Source organism: Delphinapterus leucas, chromosome 9 (assembly GCF_059928025.1).
Source record: "Delphinapterus leucas isolate spDelLeu-1000000601 "Yukka" chromosome 9, BTC_Dleu_Yukka2, whole genome shotgun sequence".
Taxonomy (NCBI): Eukaryota; Metazoa; Chordata; class Mammalia; order Artiodactyla; family Monodontidae; genus Delphinapterus; species Delphinapterus leucas.
Window position 1 is genome coordinate 84988866 of NC_143137.1, and position 20664 is coordinate 85009529.

At 42.1% G+C, this 20664-nt stretch overlaps 1 protein-coding gene across 1 annotated transcript in view; it reads right to left on the reverse strand.

The window, feature by feature from the left end:
- The window catches only part of LOC115802662 (uncharacterized), a 56713-nt gene that overhangs the window by 24881 nt on the left and 11168 nt on the right, over window positions 1-20664 (reverse strand). Inside the window, exon 4 of the mRNA XM_089917063.1 lies at window positions 655-5625. Within this exon, the coding sequence (XP_089773189.1) occupies window positions 5564-5625 (62 nt within the window). The 3' untranslated portion in view covers window positions 655-5563. The remainder of the gene's footprint in view (window positions 1-654; window positions 5626-20664) is intronic.

Here is a 20664-nt window from a genome sequence, read left to right on the forward strand (position 1 = left end):
CATTTGCTTTTTCCTCTTGGGAAGATGCTCTTCGCCAAGATAGCCACATGACTGTCTTCCTCTTCTCCTCCCCAGGTCCTTATCCAAATGATACTTCTCAGGGATGCCTTTTCTGGCCACCCTGTCTAAAACTGCAACCTCACTGTGTCTGGGTGTACCCTAAGGTGACCCTTAAGGAGCCACACCTCAAATCCCCCTCCCCTTGGGTGAGGGCAGAACCTGTAATTTGGTTCTAATAAAATAGAGCAAAGGTAATGGGATGTCACTTCCTTGTTTAGGTTACAGTATATAGCAAGGCAATGGGCTGTCACCCCATAATTACATTACATGATATAACACTCCATCTTAGCAGACTAGAGCAAGAACTTTTCCTTACTGACATGAAGAAGTCAGCTGCCACATTGTGAGAGGGCCAATGGAACTGGGAGGCCTCTAGGATCTCAGAGTGGCCTCCAGTGGACAGCCATCAAAAAGCCAAGGCAGAGAATTCCCTACTGGTCTGGTGGTTAGGACTCAGCACTTTCACTGCAGGGGGCATGGGTTCGATCCCTGGTTGGGGAACTAAGATCCCACATGCTGCAAGGCATGGCCAAAAGAAAAAAAAGACCGGGACTCCAGTTATACAACTATGAGGAATTAAATTCTTCCAACAACCTGGATGAGCTTGCAAGAAGATTATTCTCCAGCTAATTCTCCAAATGAGAATTCAGCACAGCTGGCATTTTGATTGCAGTCTTGTGCGACGCTGGGCAGAGGACCATTTAAGCCATCTCCAGACTCCTGGACCCACAGAAACTGTAAGATAATAAATGTGTGTTTTTTTTCAAAAACAAAAACATCTTTATTGGAGTATCATTGCTTTACAATGTTGTGTTAGTTTCTGCTGTATAACAAAGTGAATCAGCTACATGTATACATATATCCCCATATCCCCTCCCTCTTGCATCTCCCTCCCACCCTCCCTATCCCACCCCTCTAGGTGGACACAAAGCACCGAGCTGATCTTCCTGTGCTATGCAGCTGCTTCCCACTAGCTATCTATTTTACATTTGGTAGTGTATATAAGTCCATGCCACTCTCTCACTTCATCCCAGCTTACCCTTCCCCCTCCCCGTGTCCTCAAGTCCATTCTCTACATCTGTGTCTTTATTCCTGTCCTGCCCCTACGTTCTTCAGAACCATTTTTTTTTTAGATTCCATATATATGTGTTAGCATACGGTATTTGTTTTTCTCTTTCTGAATTACTTCACTCTGTATGACAGACTCTAGGTCCATCCACCTCACTACAGATAACTCAATTTCGTTTCTTTTTATGGCTTAGGAATATTCCATTGCGTATATGTGCCACATCTTCTTAATCCAGTCATCTGTTGATGGACACCCAGGTTGCCTCCATGTCCCAGCTACTGTAAACAGCTTCAGTGAACACTGCGGTACATGGCTCTTTCTGAATTATGGCTTTCTCAGGGTACACGCCCAGCAGTGGGACCACTGGGCCGCACGGCAGTTCCATTTTCAGTTTTTTAGGGAACCTCCATATTGTTCTCCATAGTGGCTGTATCAGTTTTCATTGCCACCAACAGTGCAAGAGGGTTCCCTTTTCTCCACACCCTCTCCAGCATTTATTGTTTGTAAATTTTTTGATGATGGTGTGAGGTGATACCTCATTGTAGTTTTGATTTGCATTTCTCTAATGATTAGTGAAGTTGAGCATTCTTTCATGTGTTTGTTGGCTACCTGTGTATCTTCTTTGGAGAAATGTCTATTTAGGTCTTCTGCCCATTTTTGGACTGGGTTGTTTGTGTTTTTGATATTGAGATGCATGAGCTGCTTGTATATTTTGCAGATTAATCTTTTGTCACTTGCTTCATTTGCAAATATTTTCTCCCATTCTGAGGGTTGTCTTTTCGTCTTATTTATGGTTTCCTTTGCTGTGCAAAAGCTTTTAAGTTTCATTAGGTCCCATTTGTTTGTTTTCGTTTTTATTTCCATTTCTCTAGGAGGTGGGTCAAAAAGGATCTTGCTGTGATTTATGTCGTAGAGTGTTCTGCCTATGTGTTCCTCTAAGAGTTTTACAGTGTCTGGCCTTATATTTAGGTCTTTAATCCATTTTATTTTTGTGTATGGTATTAGGGAGTATTCGAATTTCATTCTTTTACATGTAGCTGTCCAGTTTTCCCAGCACCAGTTATTGAAGAGGCTGTCTTTTCTCCATTGTATACTCTTGCCTCCTTTATCAAAGATAAGGTGACCGTATGTGCATGGGTTTATATCTGGGCTTTCTATCCTGTTCCATTGATCTATATTTCTGTTTTTGTGCCAGTACCATACTGTCTTGAATGTGTGTTGTTTTAACGTGCTAAGTTTGTAGTAACTTGTTATACAGAAAAATAGAAAACAAGTACAGCCCCCAAATGCTCCTTGTTACCGTTTTCTGTTTATTTTTTTTGCCTTAGCACTTACAGCCACTGAACATTTTCTGTTTTACTGATTTACCTTTGCTTATAGTCTGTGCTGCCTCCACTCTTGAATACAAGTTTCACTAAGACAGGGATTTTTGTCTGTTTTTCTCCCACCATTATATTCTCAGTGCCTTGAACAGTCTCAGTAAATGTTTGCTGAGTGAATGAATACTGAACAAATGCTAACTTGTTACCTGAGCAGAGGAATTCATTAAGCTCACCTATATCTCAGAGAGGTAAGACATGAGAGGAAAGGTTTGTATTGTTTTAAACTTGTTATTATGGAAATGTTCTAGCACTACTTCAGGAGCCACTGTGATGTGTCCAGGCAACAGCTTCTTACTAGTCTGGCTTATTCCAGCAGTAAATTATACATTCTGAGAGCAGCATTCTTCAAGGCCTTTTGACTCGGCTCACATTTAAAAATACATTCCACATTATGTCTCAGTACACACATATACCTACATAAATAATTGAAACAAAGGTTTCACAAAATAGTACTTATCGTTATCACATGCTCTGATGGTTTCCCATTCCATTTCACCCTGTTGTATTTCATTTTTTAGAAACTGGAGAAGACCCACTGGTAGGTCCTAGACAAACCCTCCAGGCAATTCTCCAGGAAGACCAATCTTCTCAGCTGTCAAGCATCTCCCAGGTTTAGACTGCTACCGGTTCTTCCTGGAGAGTACGTGAGGGCATCTTCTGTGATGCCTGGGAAGCAGAAGTATTTGCCTTAGCAGATAGGAGAGGTGAGGGACAGGGTCGGCAGTGAGTATGCCTGGACTGGAAGCCACCACCCTCTGGCCGCAGCTGAGCCACAGGAAGAGCCCAGGGCTGACGCTCATCTTCATTAGTTTAATGAGCGTTCATATATTTCAAAGACTCTAAAATATCCAAATACTGTTACAGCTAATCTTTAGTCATGGTCATGTCTCAGATGTCTAATGGTTCCTGAGTCACCGGCATTTGGTGCTTGAATTTCTTGACTGAAAAGTGTTTTTGAAAACCACTGAAACATTAGCCACCTTACATGGTTCCAAATGGCGTAATTTGTGAAGCTAATGAAAAATTATGGCAAAGCACTTTCCATATAGCATGAACTAATCAGTGAGCCCAGAAAATCCAATGTTGATAAAGTGCCATTAAGTTATGGCATGAAATGCCACCTGTAAATTACACCTGGGTAAATCTGGGTGTAATGTGCCTCTTTGCAAGTAGTTTTCTATTTATTTGAATGTGAAATGAATCCCAAGGATGGCAGATGATAAAGATGCTGCCTCTTCGGGCTTCCCTGGTGGCACAGTGGTTGAGAGTCTGCCTGCCAATGTAGGGGACACGGGTTCGTGCCCCGGTCTGGGAAGATCCCACATGCCGCGGAGCGGCTGTGCCTGAGAGCCATGGCCGCTGAGCCTGCATGTCCGGAGCCTGTTGCTCTGCAACGGGAGAGGCCACAACAGTGAGAGGCCCGCGTACCGCAAAAAAAAAAAAAAAAAAAGATGCTGCCTCTTCAAAACTGGTTTGATTTTAAATGTATTTGTCCTTTTTTAAAAGCATGTGGTTCAAGAGAAATACTTTTTTTTTTTAAATTGCTTAAGTGTTAGCTCGACAGTGCAACCAGAAGGGGGAAAATGTCCCTGACACCTACCCCCACCACTCTGCCTGAGGGTTAAGGTGCCAGGGTAAGGAAGGGGAGGTGCTGGAAGACAAAGAACTCAGAAATCAGGAGTAAATGAAGCTTATCTAGAGTGTTTCTTCTGGGCTCTCCTCTCCTTTTCAGCCCCCATTTTCCTCACCTTCCCTGTGGGCTGTGCCCCTGTTTACTCTGATTCCTTTCCTCTGATCAGATGGCTCATTTCTCTTCCCTTTTGTTTCCACTAAAACATTCCTGACCCGTGTATCACTCCTGTAGGATAATATCTGAGCTTAATGGATTTCTCTGCTAAGGTAATTCTTTTTGTCACCATGAGGAAGCAATAGCCAAATCCACAATGTGGGATGTTCTGCAGGACAAAAGACCCAGTTTTTCTACCACATGAATAGCAAGGAGGGGGAAGCGGAGATAAGGTGTGTTGGGGAGAGGGAGGAGGAGCTGTTATGACAAGAGACACATGGATCAGATTCAATCTTGTCTCAAAGTAGACAAGAGTTTAATGAATTCCCAACTGCCCATCACCCAGCTCCAATATTTAGCAATATTTTGCTCTTTTTGCTTCGATTATTCACTTCAACAGATGTTTGTTTATTCCTTTGTTCTGTGGAGAATTTTAAAACAAGTCCCAGAGTTCATATTATTTCACCCCCAAATACTTCAATATGTGTCTCTTACAGAAATACACTTTGGGGCTTCCCTGGTGGCTCAGTGGTTAAGAATCCGCCTGCCAATGCAGGGGACACAGGTTCGAACCCTGGTCTGGGAAGATCCCACATGCCGCGGAGCAACTAAGCCCGTGCGCCACAGCTACTGAGCCTGGGCTCTAGAGCCCGCGAGCCACAACTACTGAGCCCGTGTGCCACAACTACTAAAGCCCACAAGCCTAGAGCCCGTGCTCTGCAACAAGAGAAGCCCCTGCAATGAGAAGCCAGTGCACTGCAACGATGAGTAGCCCCCGCTCGCCACAACTAAAGAAAGCCCGCGCACAGCAACGAAGACCCAACACAGCCAAAAATAAATAAATAAAATAAATACATGTATTAAAAATAAAAAAGAAAGAAATACAATTTGGCAAGAATTTTTCAGCCTTCAGAGAGGGGCTCTCCCGGAAGCATCCCTGTGACTCTAAATGAGGTTTGCTTTAAGGACATTACTGATATTTATAAAAATACACTGTTCCTCTACACACACCCTCAGGATAAAATTCCTTCTGGACCTGGCTTAGGAAAAACGCCACAACTTCTGACCCAAACACTGAAGATTCGGTACGCGATCAAATTTTCCTTTATATAAGATGTGCTAGGAAGCTTAGAGGCAAATCTGTGGCCTACCATAGCCTACGTCTGCCCTCTGTAATATAAAATTGTCTGTTAGCATCATTTGCAGCTCTAGTGGGGCCCTCTCCTTGCTGTTCCTTTTTCTTTCTCATCTACTTCAAATCTTACCTTATTTCATCTGTACATCCCTATGAGCAGAGGTGGGCTGCTGAATGTTCCACAACTGGTTCTCTGAAAAGAATGTACATGTATATGACAAATTTGCTGCTATAAATGACGTATAATGCACAGTAAACAAAAGGAAAATACACAATACTTCTTACTGTAAATTCCTTGCAGCCAGTTGATTCTCATAGAATGCGTTTGTTGATTTTAGTCAAACCCTTTATCCACAGCTAAACTATGGTTGCAACCAATAATCAAGAATAGTTTAGACATGAATGTTGGTTGACATTTCCATTTACTTTAACAAGGAAGACAAAAGTGAAGCAACAAAGGTCTATGTCATGTGTCAGAAATCCACTCATTCCTCATGATGTAAGCAACTTTCTTGCTAAATTCATTAATTGCTTCCAAATACTTGAAGAATATTTCCTCAACTTTTTGTGCTATTCATAATGTAACTACTATGGACATGACACACTTTCCGTGTTTACTCTGCACTGTTATCATTCTCTCCATCACAATATGAAGTCTAGATGATCAATAAAGCAATAAATAAAGAGTTGATTTGTAATGTGTGCCCATTTCCCTGGTGTAAATACTCCCACTATGGCCAATTTCAAGATACCAACATGAGGCTGCTCGAAGTGGATTTAGGAGGAGATGTGCAGTAGGACACCTTTCTGTAGCATTTTCACCACACAGATACGATGGACATAAATAACCTCAACAGTGTAAGTAATAGTGAAACATAATTAGAAAGTGATGAATTTGAGTACTTATTATTTTTAATATGATTTATTTAATTGTAAGTTTATATAATTTAATTTTTAATGACGGCTGTGTTTAACAAACGACTTGCAAGATTCCTAAAAGTTTAACAATAAATTTCTTATAAGCCAGTACATGATGACTCTAGCATACCACTGTCTGTAAGCCACCTAAGATAATTTTGGAGTTAGGTCGGCTACGAAAAATCATACACCTGTGGGGACTGTTCTTCTGGTAGGATTATGGATTGCAATTATGAAAATTCCTCCCTGAGAATACTAGATCGGGGATTAATTATAACAAACACACTCTTTAAAGTATTGTTGAATTATTTACAATAGCTAAGACATGGAAACAACTTAAGTGTCCATCAGTGGATGAATGGATAAAGAATATGTGGTATATATATCTGGTGGAATATTATTCAGCCATTAAAAAGAAGGAAATCGTCTCAATTTGTGACAGTATGGATGGACCTTGAAGGCATTATGCTAAGTGAAATAAGTCATACAGAAAAAGACAACTACTCTACAATCTCATTTATATATGGAATCTAAAAAAAACTAAACACACAGAAACAGAGACCAGATTGGTAGTTGCCAGAGGCAGGGGCTGAGGGTGGGAGAAACGGGTGAAGGTGGTCAAAAGGTACAAACTCCGAGTTATAAGGTAAGTAAGTTCTGGGGATTTAATGTAAAACACAATGACTATAGTTAACAATGCTGTACTGTATCTCTGAAAGATACACAATACAGTATTTGTATATTGCTAAGAGAGTAAATCTTAAAAGTTCTCATCACAAGGAAAAAAATCTCTGTACCTATATAAGGTGATGGATGTTAACTTAGTGTGGCAAACATTTTGCAATATGTACATATATCAAATCATGTTATACACCTTAAACTTAAACAATGTTATATGTCAATTATATTGCAATAACACTGGGAAACAATAAAGTATTGCTGAGCTCAAATGAAAATATAGTAAATCATCAGGTTCAAGGGGCAAAACAGGAGCAGTGAGCTAAAACCAGGTCTGTAGACAGTAAATGGAAAACAAAACCAAAAATAACCCGAAAAACAAGACCAAACAAACAAGCTTGGTTTGCCCTGAAGGTCAATGCTTCCATCACACACAGAACCAGAGAAAACAACTTGGACTATGCAAAGCAGGAGGTGCACCTCAGACTCTCACACTGAGCCAGGACCCTCAAGAGGGGTACACCCTTTGTGAGACCTCAGGGCAGAAAAATAATTCACCTCCCAGCAGAGGAAGCCTATCTCCATCATAACCCCGGGTGGAAAAAAATGAATTATAATTTTTTTTCTCAGAATTTGCATCCTTAGGCTTTATTTCACCCTTGTGTGGAGGTTACATTTACACTACTCACGCTATCAAGCTCTACTATAAAAATTAAAACAAGAGGATAAGCTGGGGACAGCCACCACGGGCACTCTGCTCTCTGCTCTTAGCCCTGGAGCTGGTGAGGCCCAGTCCCCTCCAGACGGGAACCCATGCCCAGATCCCAGGGCCAGGCCGCGGTCACCTCCTGAGGCTGCCAGGACCCCCGCCTCACTGCAGCTACCATGCCTCCCTGGCCTCCCTTTGCCCCTGAACAAGACCAAGATCCAGAGACAGGCCGAGTGGAGGCCACCCTGGGACCTGGTCTGTCCAGGTCTTCAGGGGCCTGCGGGGGCGGGGCACTATCCGGGAAGGCTTCCTGGAGGAGCGGAGCACAAAGGATGGAAACAGCACTCCCTCCAGGCAGAGTTTGGTATCATCATTTGACATGCCTTTCTCCTTCATAACGATTTATTTTCTTATCAATCACATGGACACCCTTTCCTCCACCTCATGTCATTTGGCTATAACTCTCCTCTCCTCTAGAACAACCTGTGGCTCCTCATGGCCAGTACGACTACGTCCAAAGCCCTCAGTTCTCGCACAGGTACGCTGCCTTTCTGGCTTCTTTCACACGCCCTCCATCTGCTGCAAGCTCCGTGTACAGATGGTTTCATCACTACAGCCTGAGCCCAGCAAACAGCGTGAAGAATTGCTCAAAGCAGCAGCAGGATCACGTGGTGCCACTACCTGCCTAGCTGCAGACCTACTCCCTGAACTATTTTGCAGCTCACAGCATCTCCGTCCCCCCAGAAAAACAAAAACCGATACAACATTTAAGAGCTTCAGATTTAATTTTTGATTTTTCCACTCTACACTTCCTCCCCGAGCATCAGTAGCCTGTAAGGGCACTACTGCTCACACGGTTAAATGCACACTGCATGAACTCTTATAGCGCAGGAGGGACCCGCCCAAGTGTGCCCAGTGTTCTTGCCAGACTGGTCTCTTCTCTTTCCTTATTCCCTCTCCCTCCCCCTTACAGTCTGTAAAAGTAAAATGAATGAATGAATAAATAAGTAAATAAATAAATAGTTTCAAAATATAAATATAAATTAAAACAAAGTGGTGAAAGTGGTGTCAGGCTGGTAGCACTACCTAACGCCCAAGCAGAAGCAAGCACAAATTCTCTGGAGAAACAAAGTAAGTTCAATCAAATGTTATTCCTCAGTAAAAAATTACCAAATATAGAAGGAAATAAATCAACATGGGTGGGAGTCAGGAAAAACAAAACACAATAGATTTACATCTCCAAGAACCTCAGATGTTAGAACTACTGGGAACAAAATTACTATGTATAAAATGTTTAAAGAAGATGGAATCAGAAAAGGATCAAGAAACAGAGAACCAGAAAGATTTGAAAATGATTCATGTGAAAATTTTAGAAAGGAAAAATATTAAAACTAAAAATGACAAGTGGATTAAACAGATTAGATATACTGTTAAAAAAAAAAAAGACAGATAGATCCAAAGAAATTACCCAGAATTAAGCAAATAGAGGCATGGAAATAGAAAATATGAAAGTAAGGAGAGATGGAAGATAGAATTGAGGTTTAACAGATGTCTGAATCAAAAGGAAATAACAGAGAAAATGTAAAGAAGTATCAGCAGAGAGGTTTTTTAAAATTCATGAGATATTACTACACAGACAAGAAGCACGTAGATAAATGAAAAGAAAAAAAACCCACTTAGACCTGTTGCAGTAAAACCACAAAACAAGAAAGATAAAGATGATCCCAAAAGCACCCAGAGAAGAAAGACATCTTGGTTACAAGTAATGACAAACAGACCAATAGCCAACTTGCCTACAGTTACACAGGAAGCCATGAAAGAGTAGGAAAAATCTCTGTTGAGAGAAAATAACTGTCAACAAAGAATTACGTAGCCTTTCAAGAAGACAGGTGAAACAATCAAACTGAGGGAGTTTACCACCAACAGAACCTGCACCCAAAGGGAGGATATACTTCAGAAGAAAAGGCAGGGCTAAGACTGTGAATAAAGAAGTTGGTAAACATGGAAGTAAATATAAATGCTAACTATATAAAATAATAACAACTTCTGATTTTTAAGGTTTAAAAAAGACATTAAAACACTCAACAATAGCTTGGAAGTAAGGAGAGAGGTTCTGAGTTAAAAGTGGTGGAATGTCCTTATTTTTACAGAAAAAGAATTAAGATATTGATTAAATTTGTACTGATAAGCATGCATATAAAAGTTTCAAGGACAAACACTAAGAAAAGTAGAAATAGAGGGTTTAACTTCCCGATCAGTAAAAAGAGGGAAATGGAATAAGAGAACAAGCAAGGAAAGGCAATCCATTCAAAAGACAGTAAGAAATATGAGAAAAAGGAGCTGTGTATTTAAATGGTGAAATGAAGGATGGTCACCAGGAGGAACAGACTGATTTGGGAGCACTCCTTCCCTTGACTAACGTGCACCCACCCCTTCGCCCTCTTAAGCCAGGTTGTCTCCAAGTTCGGTAGCTGCCTGGGTGGGCAGTTGGGAGCAAAGGGTGGGCAAGCAGGTGCCCAAGCTCTGGACACCCATTTTCAGAGGAGAGGGAGGCTTTGCCCTTTGGGTTCCAAATCCACAGCTTTTCAGGATCTCCTGAGCAACCCTGGCTCAGTCTGATTCTCCCTCTCCCAGCTACCTCTCCGAAGTCTGTTTAGTTGCAGTGCAGAAACGTGAAGTGTCCATTTTACAGCTAAGGTCTCCTGCAGCACAATTAACGATGAAGTGGATGGGCCTGGACAGAGTGGTGTGGCCTAATGCTAATCCCTGCTCCAACCCTCATGACGGTGTAGACTCAGGACACCCGAGTCCTGTGTTTATTTTCGTCTGCTTAAATGAGGGGGTGAACCAAATAATTGGCCAGGTCCTTTATAGCTCTAATATCCCTTGATTACGCTCTTCATTAAATATGCATCAGGTATATTCACTTGTAAGCTTTATTTTCTGATAATATTAAACTCTGCTCTTTGTGCACAGCCCTTATAACTTGCTGCTTACATAACATGTTCATTTGCTCACAAAACACAATAGCAATATTCCCTCTAATAACCTTGTATTCAGTTACTGTCTTTCTTAATATCACTTTTCTAGGACCTCAAGTAAGAAGACGTTTAAAAAATAAAAAATAAAAGAAGTAAAAAACCCTCAGTGACTCCGCTTCACTATGATATATGTCCTTTTGCCTTTTCTCATCTATTCAGGTGCATCAGGTCTGCTGAGTTGGCTCAGATCTGAAGTCCTCCACTCTGGGGACCTAATGGACCTTTATCTGCCTGGATTTAGAAGCCAAGTCTTCCGGACAGCGCACTATTCCAAATGTCCCTTAAGTAGCTAAATTAAATGGTCACTGTCCACCATGATCCCCCTTGATTTAAGTGATGCTTTTGAAGTGATTAATCCTAGGGTACTGCTTCACTAACTGATCTCATTAAACTTTCAAGGTTCTGGACTCCAGTCTCCGATGTGTTTACTCCTTTCCACACCTTTGCCTCAGACAGGTTTAGTGCCCATCATTCTCATGCAGAGGGCACCCCAAAGCCTAATGCTCCCAGTTATTCTCCTCCCTTCCTACCTTTTGGGCTCAAATTCATCCACCTGTTTCACTAGAATAGCAGTTGAGAAATGGAGCAGCCTCCTCCCTGACTGAGCACTCAAACCCCACCCAGCCCTCTTTCTTGTGTGTGGGCGTTGTGCTCAGGTGGACAGCCAGATGCAGGAGTCCAAGACCAGGATGCCAGCCTCTCACCCCCACCACCCCCAGTTTCTGCTCTAACTCTGTGAGAGCATTCACTCTTCGTTAAGGTGTTGGGGGTATTCACAGAATTCCCACCTCAGTGTGACCGCTGGCACCTTGTGTAATCTCAGTCAAACCAGGCAAGCTCTAGGCATCCAGGACCATCAGGATAACCCCTGCCACTTGGCATTGCTGTGCCAAACTCATTTAATTCTTGTAATACTGTCAAGAGGGTTGATATTCAGCTGGTTGGCACCAGTAAGTCCTAATGAGTGATTTACAGTCCACATCCATTATCACTGAGCTGTGCCCATGCCACACCAGTTGTGAAATGTACTAAATACACCCTGGGGGTAGACGGCACTCACAGTTTATAGATGAGGAGACTGAGGCTCTGAGTTGCTTGGGAAGAGGGGTAGGGCACAAGGCATCCATTCTGCTGGTGCAGACCATGGCAGAGGTGGGATGGTCCTAGAGCTAGAGGTGTGCGGCAGCATTCTGGTCATGGTTAAGACAGCAGCTCTTTGGCAGCCCAGTTCTATAATGTGGTCTGGAAGGTTGTTCCTGGAAGCCTGAGCTACAGTCCATTTCTTCAAACCCTCCTAATTCTATAAAATACCCCCCTTAATAAATGCCTTTGTGCAATACCTAAATGTCAGAACATAGGCATAACTCTTTGTGACCCTGATGGTTTCTTCGTACCAAAAGCACAAGCAACAAAAGGAACAAATAGATAAATTGGACATCACTGGATTATTAATAGGTAGGGCTTTGGTGACCCTGATAAGAGCAGTTTTGGAGGAAAGGAAGAGGAGAAAGGTAACAAGACTTGTACATGGAAGTAGCAATGGGCATAGAGAAACTGTAAGAGATACAGCAGGGGATGAATCAGCAAGACTTGGCAAGAGAAAAGATCTTTCCTTGTAGTACAAGAAAGAATGAAAAGTCAAATATGGCAATAGTTAGCTAATTAACAAAAATGCTTTGTATTCTGAACTGGCTGCCAAGTGTGCAACCTCTTTACTGCCATCGAAAGAAAAGTGGCTCAGTAATAAAAAATAAGAGAAAGTACACAAAAAATTTTTACAGTGTTTCTTCCTGATTGAGGGATAATAGATGATTTTAATTTTCTTTATATTTTTAAATCAGAAAAAAATTTTTAAGAAAATAAATTCAAAGAGTTTTTCAAATGTCATGATATACAATAGGAATAGAAAAAGGTTAGCTTTTCCTCTCTTATCATCTTCCCTCACTTGCCACCCTGCCTAGGTCCTTCCTTTGCTGAAAATTCGCAGGTATGCCAAACCTCCAGAGGTTAAGGAGTTTCTACAGAGTTGGTTCTGTTTAAGTCAGGAAAGAAAACTCCCAGACACGAAGTAAGAAATTGTCATTCCACACTTTTCTGAGGGAGGCAGGACTGTGTAAGGGTTACGAGCAAACCCAGAGATCCTGACCAGGCGCTGCCCCTTACCTGTGAGTGGCCTAGAGCACATACGTAATCTTCCTAACTGCGCTTCCTCGGGAGAAACGGGCTAATTCTATAAGGGTCTTTTGAGATAAAATGAGCTAATGCCCATAGATGGGTTATGAGTTTGACAGCTTTCAAAGGGCAGCAAAAAAACCTCTGAATGTTAGAGTATCTGTGCCCAGAGACAGAGTACCAGAATTTAGAGTTTTAACAATATCCTGTGCTGATCTTACGGGAACTACAGAAGACTAATCAAGCCCTTCAAATATTAATCCCCACCTGCTCTCTCCCTGATGTCCACATCCCTTTAATTATCCAGTGTAATAGCAGACTTGATGATCAACGTCAGGAATGAGGCTAGGGAGCTGAAATTACAGAATTACAGCCTCTAAGATGACTTGAGATTTTCAACCTTGCTATTTAAAAAACTACTCAGGGCTTCCCTGGTGGCGCAGTGGTTGAGAGTCCGCCTGCCGATGCAGGGGACGCGGGTTCGTGCCCCGGTCCGGAAAGATCCCACATGCCGCGGAGTGGTTGGGCCCGTAAGCCATGGCCGCTGAGCCTGCGTGTCCGGAGCCTGTGCTCCGCAACGGGAGAGGCCACAACAGTGAGAGGCCCACGTACTGCAAATAAATAAATAAATAAATAAATAAAATAAAAAACTGCTCAAATTTTTAAAATTCAAGCAATCCAGAGAAACAAAAAAAGAAATGAGACTTTTCATATTAGCAAAGGAGCTCAGCAAACCATAGCCTGTAAACCTGCAAAACCCATGCCAAATGAGACAGCGGCTCCCCACCAAAATGACAAATGCAGGGTAGACTAAAGCATGGAAAGAAGGCATCCCAGGAATAAGCAAGTTCAACTCCTTCACTTGACGGAAAGGTCGGGGGCATCTGCCGGCTGGCCCATGCCCCGTTCTGCTCATGACTTCTCTCCCATCGTTGACCTGCACTGGCGAGCAGCACGAGGGCTGCCGTGTGTTCAGACCTCAAGCACACAGGCTCTCCGCACAGGAAGCCTCCCCTCAGGGACGCTCTGGCTCATCAGGCTCCTGACGGTGGAAGTTTCCAGAGTTTATCAAAGGCCGCGAAGGTGGAAGGGGGAGAATCCAACAGCAAGCTCTCTAGTTTTTCATGAACCAAGCCCATCAACTGAGAAGCAGAGAAGCCAATTCCTACAGGAAGGTTCAAGGACAGAAAAGAAAACTAGGGCTTCCCTGCCCCAACCTCCCCAGAACAAAATTCTGTTCTGTATTCAAGGGCCTCCACTGGGCAGCTCCACACTACTCTTCTCATCTTACTCCTAAGGATTCTCTTCCTGAGTAAATATTACTGGAATCTCCCAGATACTTATCCCCATTCTCCCCTCTCCCCTGAAGTGCCTTTGTCCTGCCCATTTCCACCTATCAAAATCTTACTTACCCTTGAAAACCCAGTTCAAAACACTGCTCCCCATGAATTCATCCCTGATTACCCCGACAGGAAGCAGTGACTCTCCTTTGAAATTCAAAGAGAACCACGAGTAAAACATCTTCTTTAGCCATCAAATGAAGAATAAGTATGACAAGAGGCACCATTCTTAAATACTGAAGAAAACTTCCTGAAGAGTAGGAGCTGTTGTTGTGTTAATATCCCTTCCTCAGTACCAGGCAGAGAAGGGGCTTCACGATGAACAAATGAATGAACAAACAAAAGAAAGAAAAATCAAACCTCGTGTTCCCATCTCCTCAGCTCAAGAGACAGTCAACCCCTTCAAATAAGATAACTCCTTTTAATGACAGTTTTAACCCAGGTGCAGCTCAGACAATATACTGATGGACTAGAGAGATGATCATCAAAAATGTGAAGCATGTTTGTCCTCAATATTAAGTACAACTAATTTTATTACTTGTTTTTTCCCTTCCTTTTCAATAATGAAATAAACTCCAGTCCCAGCAAATGGCAAATCTCTATTCTTAAAGTACATTTAGATTTTACTAATTTACTTTGCTTATACATAATTCACAGGGGGATTTTATTTCAGTGCTTTATTTGTGGCTTCTAGTTATTATTCCTTCTGGAAAAGGCCCTTCACATATATTAGGTCTAAAGTTCCACTAAAGGTTTTTGGGGTCTGTTTTTAACTTCATTTTCTTAAGGCTGTAAAGTGGAAGAATGAGTTTGGGTGATTGTTTCATGGTGGTGTTCAATTTCTATAACCCTATGAACCCTAGAGAGGACTGGTGGGAGGACGAGGGATGAAACGTTGAATACCAGAATATGGGCCTATGGTTTCTTGGAAAAGGTCTTGTTTGGGCCAAAGTCTCTAATGGCAGAGGAAATGGCCTTATTCAGAGTCCAACAAGCACCTTCTCTTAAAAGCCAGGAACTATATTCCTCAGTGCCTGAGTAAGCATGGTTTAAAAAAAAAAAGAAGGAAAGAAATCCATCTTACACCAGCACTCTGATATAGGGCACTCTCTATACTGTGGGGAAACTGCAAAAAAATCTCAGAGACTAAAGAGATAAGCACTGAAACCCCCTGGCAGGGCAGGCAAGAGAGCTGCCCTGTCCATCTCAACTTCCCAGGCTGCCCCCATCAAGTGGGGTGTAATCAGTGTGCTGTCAGAGTTTCCTGCACCTCTGTGGGAGCAGAGATAACCCATAAGATGCTTAGATAAAAGCTGATTTTAAAAATAGTACCTAGGGCTTCCCTGGTGGCGCAGTGGTTGAGAGTCCGCCTGTCAATGCAGGGGACGCGGGTTCGTGCCCCGGTCTGGGAGGATCCCACATGCCGCGGAGCGGCTGGGCCCGTGAGCCATGGCCGCTGAGCCTGCGTGTCCGGAGCCTGTGCTCCGCAACGGGAGAGGCCATAACAGTGAGAGGCCTGCGTATCACAAAAAAAAAAAAAAAAAAAAATAGTACCTAATTGCATGCCTGGGGCATTGGGAAGGGTTTACAGACAGAGGGGACAAGGGAAAAAAGGCAGATGGTCAGACTTACTATCTACCAGTAGGATGGCTCCTCGAGAAGAGCTTTCTAAGCCACTCCGGGTGTCCTTCCAGGCTGCCTTACCCAGAAGCACCCTCCTGGCCACCACTATGCCTAGGCCCTTATCTCTGGAATTCCCAAGCTGAGTACAGACCTGCCCTTGACAGAGATCAGGGAGTCAGACTTCTTAGTGGCAGACAGCAGGAAGTCATGGAGACCAAGGAGAGCTTTAATGAGAATCTGTGGGAAGGTGGAAAACAGGCACGAAGAATGGGCAGGAACAAAGGGAGGCTACACAGTGAGAGCACAGCCAGACTCTGGTCCCAGAACCGTCTGACCGAACACTGCCATGGAACGCCAGACGGTGTGTTTCCCCAGGCTCACCTCTACTACTGAGGCCACTGTAGAAAGCTCTACCTCTCCCCGTGCCTGTTTGCCTGTTATACTCCTAAGGAATATGTCATAACTGCCTGGGGTCAACTGATTAATATTAGCCAAAATCTGAAGCTCTTCTGTGACTGGTTCAGGAAAAAAAAAGAAAAAGAGCAGGGGTATCTGGTATTATCCCAAGGATTTGTTAGGAACAAGTGCTCAAGATGGTAGGAATGACAAAATGGCATTTCTGTTTACAAATCCTGTGAATACTATAAGATCCAGTCAGTCCTCCTGGTGATGCCTGTCTTGATGTACCTGATGACTGAGACTTTATCTTATTTAATCAATTCAAGAAATATAAACTAGCTCCATTTCATTAGTGCTTAAAATGCCATTATGATTAGGGCATTCAGCGGTGAATGGCTGTATCTGTGTTGTATAACGTGGAACATCTATTTTAATTGTGATTAATTCTCTCAAACTAGTCAACTAATGTCTTTAAGTATTAACGGGAGCAAGGAGATACAAAGGAAGTAAAAAAGAACTCAACAAACATAGAAGTATATACTATCTTTGACTGATTTCAAGACTCACTTTTTCAGATTTAACATCTCTCAATCAATGGCAGTGCTTTTTCTTTCTTAGTGATTACACAGAATAATGATATATTTTACAATAGACAGCATCTTAGATTCAATAAAACACTGAACAAGCTACTTTTTCAGATGAAATTACTGGTTTATGATATGGGAAAAAATAGAATGTACCCATTTCCTTATCCTAACATCTGCATGTGGAAAATAAGATTATGCATAGTGTCTATGAAGTAATGAAAATTGCAAAGGTTACGCTTTCTTTGCTCCAGTACACTGTGGCCCACGTTACATTTAGTTTCTGGTAAAACCAGATGCTCAAAAGCTTCCGTTATCTCTAACATGATTTACCCTATTAGAGAAACACACTGATTTGGTGACCATGACTTTGTCAAGGATCGTCATATTAACAGAGAAAAGTAAAATATCAAAGTTAACCTAGTTACAGAAGAATATACAAAAAAGTGAGGACCTAACTTCCATCACAGGATCAGTAGAGTCAGTAGGGTTGCTTTTTCTTTTCTTTCTCCTTATTAAAACAAACGAACAAAGAAACCAAAAAAACCTGATACGTTCTGAACACTATGGATGACGGTCTGACCTATTAATAGCACTTCCTATGAGTAACATGCCTAAGGCTTCCAAGGTGATAAAAGTCATCCCTGGAATCCAAAAGATGGATGCCAAGCTGTTTCCAGCTTGTGCGTTGTAGCTGAAGCATGATAAAGACAATTTATAGCTGGTTCAGAGATGAGCAACAAATGTTTCTTGGTTTCACTAACAGGTTCGATGGGAAACTTAAAGAATGGGGTTTTGAGTCTGATAGAAATGGCTGGAAGGGGACTGAATTTATTTTGTGAACATGATTTAGCATATAATTATAACGAGAGTTGTCATTTATTAAGCAATTTCTATTGCCAACATTTCACCCCCATCTTATTTCTGGTAACCTTTCTAATAAACTACCTACACTTCTATATAAGAAAATTGTCTCAGAGGGGGTAAGTTCTGCCCCAAGACCTCACCTCTGCTGGGTAAGAGCCAGGACTCACATCAGGCCTATTACCTCCAAGACCCATTCACAGTCATCTTAACCTGGGCCTTATGCTACTGGTTGATGGTCAGGATTCTCTGCAGGCTTCTAATTGTGACTTTGTTCTTGAACAAGTGGACTGTGAGTCAGATTGGGTCTGAGATTTGAGTGCTACTACACTGCGCTCTTCATCAACGGGACTCTGTGTGCTGGATAGACCCTTCCCAAACCTGACACCTGAGCTTACAGGCACTTGGAAGAGATGAGCCAGTGATCCTGCTGGCACGCGGTGAGCGTAGACTAGGTAAATCCTTGAGGAGAGGGCTTGGGAGTGAAGGGTCTTCTTTCATGGCAGTGTGCCTATGGCTCTCCCTCCCCACTTATAGGGATATGCTCCCTCTCCCACCCCGGCCCTTACTCTCAGAAGTCGGGGAAAATTTCTCTTCTTTTTGATGCAGTCTGAAACCTTGAGAACTGGAGACCTGAACTTAAGCTCTAGAGTCCCCTCTGGGTTTGTCCTAAGAGGCCTTACGGGGCTCGTGCAGATAGGTCTCCTGCAGCCCTAATGGCACAGCAAAGGATCCTGAGGTGGGTACACATGCCAGACCACACTGGGATCTGTCCAGCAGAGTCAAGGCAGAATCAGAGAGCCCAGATCAGGGTTCAAGCCACAGTTTTCTGAGTGTCAGTCAGTTTCATTAAGTAGCTATATCTTGCTTAAACATAATTCGGTATATTCCAAGAACTTTCACAATTCAGCATAGATGTAATTTTTTAAAAATTATTTTTGTAAAAAAATTGTCATCTCATTAACATAGCAAAAGACACTCTTATGGCTCTCAATACCTAGGAAATTCCAAGGGTTTAAGAGCTCTGTGCTAGGAATAGTGGATGAAGACCAAACATACATTTCTTATCATAAATCACAGCATCACACTACCTAAAATAAGTTTTACAAAGGCATGTTTTTTAACTGTTGGAGGACCTGATATTGACGGACTCAATGTGAAGATGTCCTTAGAAATAATAATGCATGACAGAGAAAAGGCAGTCAATGAGAAGGGCAGTCAGCGCCACCGGGTGAGAAACTGAATATACAAACAGACAATTACCAAACCGTGTATAAAAACAGAACTCTGACCCACAACTTACAGCAACCTGCCCAGGAAACCAACCCCCTTATTATACAATAATCAGCCCATGAAGCCAGCCTGCTATAAGTCAGCCTTGCAGGAGACTGGATTGCTATCTCTAATAATAATCCAAGAAGCCAAACAGTAACTTCTATGATAACTGGCTCAAAATGACAAGGACTTGACTAATAACTGACAGCTTCTCTAATTTTTATCCCCACTTCCAATTTAGGAACAGTCAGAGAAACCCGAATATGTACACCATAAAATACCTTGCTTTTAGGCTTCTAGTTAGCCCACCTATGGCTTCCTCATGCAAACAGCTTCCAATCAGTGCATACCTGAAGGCTTCCCTTTTTTCCACTATAAGCTTTCCCACTTTCCTACTTGTCTTTGAGTCTCTGCTAAAATGCAAATGACAGTGGCTGACCCCCTTGATATATCAAGATCTGAATAAATAGCCTTTGCTTGTTCTTAAAAAAAAATATTTTTATTGTGAAAGGGGCATGTGCTCATTGCAGAAAACTTGAGCAGCAGAGAAGAGCAGAGAAAAGAAAATTAATATCACATGTTTTCACCTCCAGAGACAACCTCTGCTAGCTTTCTGGAGTATTTCTTTCCAGCAACCCACCCATTTAAATGCATACAAGTGAATGCCAGATTCTTGTCTCTAACTGAACTGTGAGCCTTAGCTGGATCTATGGAAGACCAAGTATCTTATATTTAATTCCAAATGCAAATTTCTTTGCTTGAATATTCTAGAATATAATAACCACTTGGCATGTTGCCTTTTCATTTTGATAGTACCAATCTAGATACAACATGTAGGTGATAAGCTACATTCCGAAATATGACTAAAATGACACTATAGATCTTATTTTTATGAATAAACAAATTCAGACTTTACATTTTTGTTCAGTTCTTCTAGGCTGAAAAACACAGGAATGAGATTCCGAAGTGGATTAGTAGAGAGAGCTTGTTATTAAAGGCTGCCACTTCCGAGAAAACAGAGTATGTCTTGCATACTAAGCATTTCTGGCACTGTGAATAAATCCTTCACCTATGTGTTCACTCTACTTCACACTCCCAAAGAGCCTGGAGGTGATTACTCAACTAAACATTAAATTTGATGAGGACTCTGTATTAAGAGATCATCCTCTTTGATTTTTTATCGATTTGTAGACTTTTAATACCAATTCTGATTCTACACGTCTGTTACACATCAGAGTTAAAGAAAAGATTCAGGTAGAAAAGATTTACAATTTAAAGGAAGCATGAATGTGTTGGCAGGAATGAAAATCACTGAGTGGGAGTGCTCTGGGTGCAGCTGACTCTATTCTTGACATAACAAAAGTTGGTAAAAGGCCTCAGAGCAAAGATGAAATCTAAACCATGCAGATGAAATACCTGAAAAGCAATAGGAAAAGAAACTGTTGCTAAGAGAATTGGGGGACTCAGAAGAAAATGTCAAATTCCCAACAATGCTGTAATAGCCACATGATTGTATTTCTTTTTAAATCATAAACACATAATAGGCATAGTTTGCTTCACTTCATGACACTTTAAGGGTGCAGGCTGCAGTCTGCCCAGCACCCTTCCAGTCACCAAGCTGCCTCCGTC